We start from the raw sequence: 12,901 nt of genomic DNA on the forward strand, positions 1-12,901 counted from the left end.
TATATATATATATATATATATATATATATATATATATATACTGATGCAGGATGAAGTTAACAGAATTAGAAGAATAATTTATATTATAACATCAATATCATAATAAATTGTTCTTCTTGATTATACATATTTACATCAAGGAATTTCTTTTTCTTTTTTCTTTTCCCAACAATGACAAAAAGAAAAACAAGAAATTTCTTTCTTTCTTTTTTATTTTTTTAAATAGAGAGACAGGGGGAGGAGTGCACATATGTGGAATGTTACATGTATTTTCAGGTTAGGTCACACTAATATCAGTTTTACTTATTGTTTTACTCAGTTACCAAAAAGTCTCACAAAATAGAGATAATCTGTAAATATTTGTAATGTAAAAGCAAACGACATCAATAAAACTTTTAAAAAATTAAAAAAGAAGATTTCCAGAGAATACAGTGAAGTGGAAGGGGAAAAGATTATAAACAACAATAGGTTTCTCTGGCATTGGCAAGATAGGAAAATAAAAATATTCTTTTGCTGATCAGTAAATTTAGAAAGCTATAGGGGAAGAAAATCTGTGTCCCTCCCCTTTCAGTCTTCTCTTGAGTTAACGGGCTCTTCAAGAAAATGGGAAATGACAAAAGTAACATACTAATAGGAAAAAAGGAAGGGAGGAAGGGAGGGGGGAAGGGAATAAAAGTAAAAAAAAGGAAGGAGAGAAGAGAAAGAAGGGAGGAAAAGAAAGAAATATTATGAAAGTTCACTTGAAAGTAGACAATTTTCAGGGACAGAGTCAAGATAGCGGAGTAGAAACAGGACTTACATGGGGCTCCAGCTTCCACCTCCCCCAATTCATGTAAAAGGTGACTCTGAACAAACTTTGGAGCTACAGAATCCACAAAAAGACACAGAGAAGCTAATGTCCCATTGAGGACAGCACAGAAAGCTGGCAGGAAGCGGCCAGCACAGCATTCTGGGAGCCTAACCCAGCCCCCTGTAATGGGAATGTAAATTTCAAAGATCTTCCCTGCCCCTAGGCTAAAGTGCACCTGGAGCCTGGGGTGGGAGGCTCGTTTTTCAGTAGATACTTCTTGATTGGCCAGTGGGTCCAAAAGGTTGTTACATTCTCTGAGCCAGGAGAAGGCTATATAAGCCCTGATGTGTAGCTTTGTTTTGGGGGCTCACTTTGAGAAGTGTTCTGTGATTTGATCTGGATTCTGGGAAGCCGCTGTCCAGAGCCCCCCGGCTTTGAAAACCCCAGATGTTGAAACCCAGATATTGATTTGGCATGGATGTAATGGTTGGACAGTTTGGAAAGCTGTCTACTTGATCTGTTTTTGTCTTGATAATTCTGCCTGTATACTTTGAAGTTCAGGGTGCTGACCTTTTTCCCCTGAACGAGGTAAACAATATATGTTTGACTGATTAAAGTAAGCTTGTTAACCCATTTTGAGTTGCTTTCCTTTAACAAAGCAGATCTAAGAACCTGTGTTGGCAGCAACCCTGAGGTCGCTTGGGGTGCTTGCCACTACACCCCCGTTGGATTTAGCCTCATGGCAGGCTTGCCAGCCACCAGCTGAAGGGACTTCAGATCACCAGCAGCTGTCACCAGCAGCTATGGTGGTTTCCAGAGTTATCAACACATAGATGCAAAGGACAAAATGAAAGGTCAGTACAGTGTAGACTTCGGGATCCTGTAGTTCAGGAGTGCTGTCAGCCTTTTCTCCGGAGGCGAGAAGTGCCTGAGGCACAGCAGCCCTGCAGCTGCAGCCACGTGGCTGTTTCAGCTCCTGGCCTGCAGACTGTAGGGAGAGCAAGCGACCAATCTGAGAGGTAATCACTCTTGTTTTAACCTGCTTGGATCTTGATTGCGGTGTAGGGTGGAGGTCCTGGGGTGTGCGACCAACTTGCCAGAGGGTGTGGAGGCTTCAGAGGGGGCACCCAAATAATACCTTCAGCAGCTGAGAAAACCCCAGAGTTTGGGGATAAAGCTCCCTTGTCTGGTAGCAGGGTCCTACTATGGCAAAAAGCCCAAAACTCAAGTAATTAAGAAGCAATGTGAGCAAACAAGGGAAGCAAAGCAAGCAGAGCAACCCAACTTTACACTCCTATATTGGGGACAAAAAGGATCAAAGCATGGAACAGGAATAAGACAGCAAAGTCAGAACTCCTGCACCAAAAGCTTCCAAGAAAAATATGAGCTGGTTACAGGCCATAGAGGACCTTAACAAGGATTTGAAAACCAAATAAGAGAAGTGGAGGAAAAATTAGGAAGAGAAATGAGAACGATGCAAGAAAATTATGAAATGAGAGTCAATAACCTGACTGAAGAAAATAACACCTTAAAAAAATAGACTAACTCAAATGGCAAAAGAGGCTCAAAAAGCCAATGAGGAGAAGAATGCCTTAAATACCCAAATTTGCCAGAAGGAAAAAGAATCTAAAAAGCTCACTGAAGAGAATTATTCCTTCAGAATTAGATTGGAGCAAATGGAAACTAGTGACTACATGAGAAATCAAGATACTATTAAACAGATCCAAAGAAATAAAAAAAAAAGAAGGCAATGTGTAATATCTCATTGGGAAAATCACTGACCTGGAAAATATATCCAGGGGAGATAATTTTAAAAATTATTGGACTACCTGAAAGCCATGACCAAAAAAAAGAACCTAGAAATCATCCTTCAAGAAATTTTCAAGGAAAATTGCCCTGATGTTTTAGAACCAGAGGGCAAAACAGAGGTTGAAAGAATACACCGATCACCGCCTGAAAAAGATCCGAAAAAGAAAACTCCTAGGAATATTATAACCAGGTTCCAGAGTTCACAGATCAAGGAGAAAATATTACAAGCAGCCAGGAAGAAACAATTTGAATATTGTGGAAACACAATCAGGATAACACAGGATCTGGCAGCTTCTATACTGAGGGACCGAAGGGCTTGGAATATGGTATTCTGGAGGGCAAAGGAGCTGGGATTAAAACCAAGAGTCACCTACCCAGCAAAAATAAGTATCATGTTTCAGGGGAAAATATGGTCATTCAGTAGAATAGAGGACTTTCAAGCATTCTTGATGAAAAAAACAGAGTTGAATAGAAAATTTGACATTCAGATACAAGAAGCAAGAGAAGCATGAGAAGCTAAACAAGGAACTTATCAAAGTTGAACTATTTACATCCCTACATGGAAAAATGATAATTGTAATTTATGAAACTTTTCTCAGTATGAGAATAGTTGAAAGGAATATAAATATACATATATATATATATATATATATATATACATACATGTCTATATAGAAGGGTATATGGGTGTATCAATACATATGCGAGTGTGTGTATATATGTGTATAGGTATACATAGAGGGCACAGGACCAATTTAATAGGAAGGGATGATACTTAAAAGGTGAAAGTAAGAGGTGAGAGAGGAATACAATGAAAGGAGATAGGGATGGGGAGAAACAGAATGGGGTAAACTACCTCATACAGAAGAGGCAAGGGAAAATTGTTACAGTGGAGGGGAGGAACAAGAAGGTAAAAGGGAATGGGTCAACCTTATTCTCATTGAATTTGGCTTGGGGAGGGAACTAAGATATGTGAGAGAGCAGATTGTAGGAGGGGATATCCAGTAAGATCGCTATTTTGGGGTGGTGGGTGGGGGAAAAACAGGGAGAAAATTTGTAACTCAAAATCTTTCAGAAATGAATAATGTAAACTAGTAGTTAATAAAGCATTTGATTAAAAAAAATAAAAAGAAAAAAGAAATCAGACAATTTTCCAGAAACAAAAATCTCAAGAATACAGAATTTGTTTCTACCTTAAAAACACAAACATAATATCCTTACATCAGACAGTAAATGAAATAGGCCTTTGAGAGTACATTCTTAAATACTGTTTACTATATCCCATCATCTCTTTTTAAAACAGATTAATACATATTAATAGCTGTATGTATATCCATTCTCAGTCCCTTACCTGAACTTCAGTGAAGGATCCTGGATTATAAGTAATGGTGTTTCATTAGTTAATCTTATGCCCTATTTCAGTTAATCTTTTAAAATTATTATGGTTGGAATTCATGTATGTATCCCACGAATTTCAATTACTATGAATTTTCAGTTCACTCTGAATACTTTATCCAAAATTGCTGAAGTAGAAAAGATTATGGACTACTATTTCACTGACTCTCTTTAGAATACTTAAAGATTTTAATCAAAAATTTGTAAGATTCATTAATAAGTGCTAGAACTTTTTTTTAAAACACTACAAAGTAGGTAAGTGAAAGTAATTCATATGTGTCGATATCTATACAAATGTAACTAAAACTATATGAAAAATACTAAATTTAATGGATTATGAGTGACATTTTTAATGATTCACTAACAAGTACTATATTGTCATAATCTTATCAACTCTTCCCATAAATGTTTATTAAGCATGAATTCCAACCATAATAATTTTTAAAGTTTAGATGAAATAGGGCATAAGATTAGCTAATGAAACACCATTACCTATAATCCAGCATCCTTCACTAAAGTTCAAGGAAGGGACTAAGATTGGATATAGAGATTATAGGTTAAACCCATGGTGGCAGAAAGGGAAAAAAATAAGATGGAAGTATGTATGTTACACTAGAGATTCTTTTTATGTATAAATTGGAGAATATGACAACTAAGGTCCCTTTTAAATCTCAAATTCTGTGAGTCTTGTGACCTAGGTTTTAACCTTGCTGGATTGAACTATGCATCTTCTTGGAATGGGGAGGTGATAGTCCCAATACATTTTTGCCTTTGTCTTACCTCTTTTGGAGCATACTGTTTAATTCTGGGCACCATAGAGTAAGAAGGGCAATGATAAACTGAAAAAGTGTCCCAAAGAAAGGAGCCAGGATGGTTAAAAGGCCTTGATTCCATGACATATAAGAATCCATTGAAGGAACTGGACATATTTAGCATGAGGAAAAGGAAGCCTTGGGGGGAACTTAAAAGTTGTCTTCACATATGTGAAGCGCAGTTATATATCAATGGGATCAGAATCATTGTGTTATGCCCCAAAAGGCCAAAAGAGAAGTAATAAGTTTCCACCTATTTAGGCTTGAGGTAATGAAAATCTTCACCCAAATTAGATCTGTTCAAAAGTGGAAAAGACTATCTTGAGAGGTAATGAATTCCCTGTCTTTAGAGTACTTCAAGCAGGAGCCAAGGAGATTCCTTTTGTGTATGAGTTAGACAATATGGTGGCTGAGGTCCCTTCCAACTCTCAAATTCTGTGATTTCTATGGCCTGGGTTTCAATGTCCCTTCTGCTTCTCAGTATAACTGTATGATTCAAATGTATTATACTTGCTATTGCCTGATACACCTACATCATAGACCCCAAAATGTTGTGAATATCAAACAAAAAAAAAATATATATATATATATATATGAAGTAGTTTTTAAAACCACACTATATAATTAGTGTATAGTCAGTCAAACATTTAATAAATGCCTACTATGGGCCAGGCACTGTGCTAAGCACTGGGAATACAAAGAAAGGCAAAAAGACAGTGCCTTGCCTTTAGGGAGTTTACAACCTAATGGGGAAAAATAACACTTAAAGGAAGCGGAAAAGGGGTTGGGGAAAATATCTGTCTTGATAGCGAATAGATGTCAATTATTACAATTTTTCCCTTAAAAAAAAAAACTGATGGACTTATTTACCTCTTTCAATGTTATCTGTTCAAACAATCTTTATTTAACATTTTATTTTGCTCTTTTGAAACTACCTATCTAAATTTGATCATTCCTTCCTTACATATGTAATTTAAGTTAGCAGATGGCAAGTTAGATTATCACCAGACATCTGAACTTAAACACTTTACCTTTAGTTCCTGCTGTTAAGAAAACTGATTTTAATTATGTGGTCTGGGTAAATTTCTCTCATAAGCACTGTAAGTGAAAAGACTTCAGTGGAAAAACATACTCCATAATAATGTATTAATGTTATTAAATGTTATTAAAATAATGTTATTAAATTAATTATTAAATTAAGCAAATATGTTATTATCATTTGCTGGGCATTATAACACTTTTTAAACCTGCAGAAACATTTTATATAAATGTCATTGTTCCAAAAATACAGTAAAGAATTTAAGAAAAATGTATTACATTTGCCATTCCCTGATATACTCAAATAACCCATTACCTAAAACATTAAAGGCTCTGGAGAGATTAGAATATGGTCATAAATCTTGTAATACTATTTTCACTCACATAGTAATGGAATTTAGCAACATCTGGATATTAAGTTATCAGGTTCTCCTGATAATTCTCAAAACAAGTGACTGCTATAGCCCACAGTGTATACATGCATATTTATCTACATATAGATAAGGCAGCATGATATAATGGAAAGAACACTAGAGAATATCAGGAGATCAAGGCTCTAGAACTTGCAAGTTGATTGAACTCTGTAGATGATGTACACAGAATTTCACTTTTAACATTTTCTTAAGGGTCATTACATATGTAGAATTAATAGAAATGATGTTATTCCTGAAGCTCTGTGTATTACACACACACACACACACACACACACACATATATGCATGTATATATACATATACATACATTCATATACTTACATGTGTAATGTAAGCCTTACATAATAACTACATTGTGATACTCTGCTCAGACTTATAATGAACTCTATTGGGACACTCAATTCCATTAAATGGTATATTATACTATATCACATTTTCAAGCTGGGAAGTGCTTAAAGTTGACAACTGAAGAGCAGTTTATGCTTTTCAGCAAGGTAGAGAAATGAATTAACATTCCATTTATATTTCTGTTATCAAAGCTTAATATTTTTTACTTCAATAAGACCTTTTATCTTTCCAGATCTTCCTTAATGCTAGTGCCTTCCCTCTTAAATTATCTCTAATTTATCCTTACCAGAGGAAAAGCCTAACACTCTAAGAATAATCATAAAGAAGATTCTAATTATATCCTAATTCATTCTCTAATAGAGATAACATTTAATTATCTCCAATTTATTATATTTCTTATTTCCATATAGTTGTTTGCATGTTGTTCTCAGCACCCCCCGCCCCTTAGATTGGGAGTTTTTTGAGGGCAGGGCTATTTTTGTCTTTCTTTGTATGACCAGCACTGAGTACAGCATCTAGAACAGGAAGTTCTTAATAACTGCTTGTTTCCTTTGACCCAATAATAGATTTTAGTCTAATTTTTCTAGTTGAACTAATGTACTGTCAATGAAATACACAAATAAAATTTATATATATATATATATATACACATATATATATATATATTTGTGAAATAAAGGTATGTTGTTATTTCTATATAGGCATCAATGCCAAGAAGCAAAAACATCTTATTTAGCAAAATAATCAGCCTAAATAACAAAAGCATAAACAAGTGAAAAATTATGATTTTATTCATAATGGCTTCCTGGTATAGAAATTAGGGCAATGTTCAGTATTAGTTACAACAAATGTAGATGCCATAGTTAATGTTCAACAATGATTGCACAATTAGTAGAGAATGTCTGCGCTGACACCTAATTACTGGACTAGTTTTTCTTAATGGCTTGCTTAATTCTGTCATTTATGACTCTTAAGACCAAAAGTTTAACTCAGTGTAGTACACAAAGGAAAAGGAAGATATCAGCAAAAGGTAGCAATTATCCCATATTAGCTCACATTTTGCACTTACATAAGAGTTTAACATAAGAGTTTAGAATTCATTGTTTCGTAGGTATTAATCATATCTCCCTACTAGAGTGGAAGCTCTTTGGGCTCTGACCAAGCTATCAGTTTGTATTTCTCATCTCCTATTATTCAGAACAGAAGACTACCCTCAAGTGTCATGTTTAGTTAATAAGTAAGGGCATACGATTTAATTGCTGATCTTAGCATATCAAAGTATGTAGTTGAAGTCAGTCCCCTGTAGTAAGACACGAGTAATCTAATTTCCAAGGTAATAATGTAGTGTTTAAAAAACCTTAAAGGCCTATAATTGCCAGTTATTTATAGAAATATCAATGTATTCCATAATTTAATAGCACACATTGCGATAAGGGCCCAATTGAACCATTAGTCTTCAGAACTCTGACTAAACAGAACCACAACATAGCATATGCCTGAAGACATTATCTTTGGCAATAACACATGTTAATTAAGATAGAAAAAGATAGCAGTAAACTTTCAGAAATGAGGTTTTTAAGAAGGCATGTGAAAAGAAACATATGACCAGCAAATCATCAGTCTTACTTTCCCTACACTACTTGTAGTGGGAGTCAGGAGTTGGAAGAGAATTCACCTTTGCTTTGTAGGCATTAGATGCCAGTTTTAACAAACCATTCAATCTGTGTTGGTACTGCCTGCCAGAGGTTTCACCTCACATTTTCTGCATGACATCTGATATACTTCCACATCTTCAGGTTCTCTTTAGATAAAAGGTAAAGTCCACAGATTCATAAAACTGAACCTAGATCCATAGCATCTTGGAGTTGAAAGGAATCTCAGAGATCAAGCTAGTCCAACCTCTGTACCTGAAGCAGGCACCTATTTTTAAAATATCCCCAACAAATGGTCATCCAGCTTTCAAATGACTGTTGCCAGGGACTAAAAATTATTTTTCAAAGTATTCCTTAAAAAATACATAGGTAGAACTTCCACAAGCCAATGGTAGAGTAAGCCCTAGCTGCTCTATTACCCCTCCCTGACCCTGAAATCCCAGAGATTATTACCCCAATGTAAAATCCTGAAACAGCAGAATCCTAGAGGAAGGGTGTGACTGAGGCTGTGCTGGGCCTGAAGTGAAGGGCAGGAGGCATCCCAACAAGCCCTATCTCAGCTGACCAGCAGGAGATCCAGAAAGGGGAAGGGGGGGGGGGGCAGCAAGGACTAACACCAGAAGCCCAGATGTGCTTTAACACAATGAGGGGAATCTGAAGATACCAGTATGGCAGGCCACCAGCTGCTGAGCCTGCCCAAGCTCTAGCCCAGGGGCACAGAGCCTGAACCTGAAATGGCCAGACATTCCCTCCCCTACACCTCATTCTGTGAGCCTCAGGGTAACCCAGGGGAAATACTGAGTGTCCTGGCCTGGGCCTTAGTCTAGACACCCAAAGGCTACAGCACACAAAGTCAACAACCAGACCCCTAGCTCCCAGTTTGAGAAGCGTGGGTCAGAGCCCTCTATACTCCAGAAGCAGAAATCTACTTTAAAAGCCATGAAATAGGCAATCACAATGGGCCAGAAGCAACTTAGAAAAGGAAAACCAAAGATGATTGAATCTTATTATTGTGAACACAAAGAACCACTTTCAGAAGTAAACACCATCAACTCTATACCTGAGACCACAGAAAGAAATATGAACTGGCCTCAAGCCCAAAAAGCATTCGTGGAAGAGCTCAAGAAGGATTTTAAAAGCTAACTTAGGGAGGTAGAAGACAAATTGACCAATTCTTTTAAAATGGAAATCGCCAAAATGGAAAAAAAATCTCCTGAAGAAAAATCCTTAAAAAGTAAAATTTGTGAACTGGGAAGGGAGGTTCAAAATCTAACTAGAGAAAATACCTCCCTAAGAATGAAATCTGAACATATGGAAAAGGAGCTTCAAAAACTAACAGAGGAAAATAATTCGCTAAAAATTGGAACAGTCAAATCAAAGCTAATGACTCTGTTGCATCAAGAAGCAGTCAAACAAAACCTAAAGATTGAAAAATTAGAAGAAAATGTAAAACACCCCATTGGAAAAACAACTGACTCAGAGAAAAGACCTGGGAGAAATAATCTAAGAATTATTGGTCTACCAGAAATCCATGATGAAAAAAACAGCCTTGACAATATCCTCCAAGAAATTGTCCAAGAAAACTGTCCTGAGGTCCAAGAATAAGAGGGTAAAATATTTGTCAAAAGAATTCACTGAACACCCCTTGAAAGAGATATGAAATTGAAAGCTGCAAGAAATGTTGTAGCCAAATTCCAGAATTATAAGGTCAAGGAGAAAATACTGCAAGCAGCCAGAAAGAAACAATTCAAATATCATGGGACTATAGTCAGGATCACACAGGACCTAGCAGCTTCTACATTAAAAGATCAGAGGGATTGGAACATGATATTTCTTAAGGCAAAAGAGCTTGGACTGCAACCAAGGATCAACTATCCAGCAAAACTGAGCATAATCTTTCAGGCAAGGAGATGGTCAACTCAATGAAATAAGGGACTTCCAGACCTTCCTGATGAAAAAGCCAGAACTCAGTGGAAAATCTGATCTCCAAATACAAGACTCAAGAGACACAAAAAGGTAAACAAAGAAAACACACACACACACACACACACACACACACATTCATACACATAACTTATGATTCAATAAGAGCAAATTGTTTACATCCCTATATGGGAAGCTGATGCCTGTCAATATTGAGAATTGTATAATTACTGCGACACTTAAAAGGGATATACATAGAAAGAGGGTGTGGGTATAAATTAACTAATCCGTTGATAAAAAAATACATAGGTAAAACACATTGTCTTAAGCTATGTGGAGTTATTCCTCTTTTAATACTTATTTTTTTTAAATGAACTACTATAGCATTCTTAAAATGCCACTAACATAAGTTATATACTTTGTAAGCTCCATAAATATGGTAGTTCTTAAATGATCATCTGGCTTTTCTATTGGACAAGCTTTAAAAATTCAACTTTGTCTTTTAGAAATGTCTTGAAATTTACCTCCATAGCCACAACAAATCAGGATTATATATTTCTCAAAAAATAACTTCACATACTTACCGTTCTTTACATAAGGCCTTGGACAGATTTGGCTCAAAAGAAGCTTTTGACGTAATTGCAGAACTTCAGTTTCCAAAGCTTCAACTTTTGACCTCCACTCTCCATCTTGTCCAGATAACATCTTAGCAAGATGCTCTGTATATTCTCTGCTGTTTCTGTCTGGTGGTTTTGAGCGGATAATTGCTAGTGCCAGAGCCAGTTTTGATGTTTTCAAATACCACATTTGAACCTCCATCCTGTCTTTAATCCCTAACATTTAGTAAAAAAAAAAAAAAAAAAGAAATTACATTAAATTTCTTTTAAAGTTACGCAGTACAGTCTGCTTATTCAAATAAGATTTTATTTATTAAATTAATTAACCTAATTAACTAAATTAATACATGTCTGAGGTGTTCCAGAGTCAGTCAACAGATACTCCTGCAAAAATTGCAATAAGCAAAACAAGAAAGAAATAAATATCCCTGACAAATATCTAGTAGTCTTATTAAGTGGATTTGAGAGTTTCACAATTAGGAGGTCAAGAAAAAAGAATACTTACAGAAATCTTATCAAAAATATAAAATTAAATAATTAATGCAAATTTGAACAACATTATGACTAAGTAAATCTGTTGATTCTTCCTTTGTAATATTTCACATAGTACTCTTTTTCATTCTGAAATTAGTCCAGGCTCCATACTATTGCCTTAACTGATTTTTTGGTTTATGTTCTTTGCCTCCTCCAGTCCATCTTTTATATAACTTCCAACATTCAAAAAGATTTCATTCTCATTTTTTTTCCCCTATGTTTATTTTTCTCCCTGCTTTAGAAGCTCTAGTGGATTCTCTACTGCCTACCAATCACATTCTTCCTCTCAGCATATCATTCAAGGCCCTATTCCAATGAATTAACTTATAAATAATGTTCCACTTAATCTTTCCTACTATCCTCCCTAGTCTTTTTACTATCACTCTCTTCTTGCCTCCTTTCTCAGGCACTAACCAAGTTTGTTCATTCTTATCTCATCTTTTTTCATCCTATTCCTACCATTTTTAATGTCATTCTCCTCTGTTCAATGATTCAAATCTTACCCATCCTTAAAAGTCCAATTCAGATCCTACTTCCTCTATAAAACCTCCCTAAACTAAACTGAATTTGGAGCAGCTAAGTGGCACAGTGGATAGAGCACTGGGTCTGGAGTCACAGAGACACAAGTTCAAATGTGATCTCAGACATTTACTAGATGTATGACCCTGACTAAGTTACTTAACCTCTGACTGCCTCAAATTTCTTCCACTGTGAACTGGGGATAATAATACCTACCTCCCAGAACTGATAAGAGGATCAAATGAGATATCTGTAATGCATTTAGTTGAATGTCTGGCACATAGTAAATACTACATAAATATCTTAGCTCATATGACTTTTTTTTAACCTTATCTAAATTATCATTTAGAGTTGGTATTACAAGATTGTGCATTTGGTTATATGTTGCCCTGTAATATTCTCATATTCTTTCGTATATATTATCTCACCAACAGGATTGTAACCTTGAGGGAAGGAATTATAACTTTCTACCTCTCATGTGACCTCACAGAACCTAGTACAATGCTAGGTATATAATAAATGTTTAATACTGACAACATTTTATTCAAGTCAAGTTAAAATAAATTAATAAGGACTTAAAACTTCAAGGAGTATGTCATTTCTTTTCTATGAATCTTATTGCTCTCAGTGCTCAAAAAGCATGGCTTTTACATAACTTCTCTACTGCAGCAGTTGAAAGTGGCCCTGATGTCTTGCAAGTCCAAATTTTGCACATAGTTCATAAAAAAGTTAAAATGTGACCACACTCAACAATAGTCAAAAAACGTATCTATATGTAACTTTGCAAAAACATACTTAATATTTGTTTTTTTGTTTGTTTTAGAAGGCAATGGGGGGTTAGTGACTTGCCCAAGGTCACACAGCTAGTTAAGTGTCAAGTGTCTGAGGCCAGATTTGAACTCAGGTCCTCCTGACTCCAGGGCCAGTGCTCTATTCACTGTGCCACCTAGCTGCCCCAAAAATATACTTAATATACAAAGCAGGATACACTAGTCTTATGTGTACATGTATGTTATATACATATTTTTAG

General features: G+C 35.7%; 1 protein-coding gene across 1 annotated transcript in view; it reads right to left on the reverse strand.

Annotated features, from left to right (window-relative positions):
• Positions 1-11,020, reverse strand: part of MEI4 (meiotic double-stranded break formation protein 4) — a 226,131-nt gene extending 215,111 nt beyond the window's left edge. Inside the window, exon 1 of the mRNA XM_069066943.1 lies at positions 10,786-11,020. Within this exon, the coding sequence (XP_068923044.1) occupies positions 10,786-11,020 (235 nt within the window). The remainder of the gene's footprint in view (positions 1-10,785) is intronic.
• Between the last annotated feature and the right edge of the window lie 1,881 nt (positions 11,021-12,901).

This window comes from Petaurus breviceps, unplaced genomic scaffold (genome assembly GCF_028583685.1).
Source record: "Petaurus breviceps papuanus isolate PSGF00001 unplaced genomic scaffold, PetGlider_PUasm1.0 90734, whole genome shotgun sequence".
NCBI lineage: Eukaryota > Metazoa > Chordata > Mammalia > Diprotodontia > Petauridae > Petaurus > Petaurus breviceps.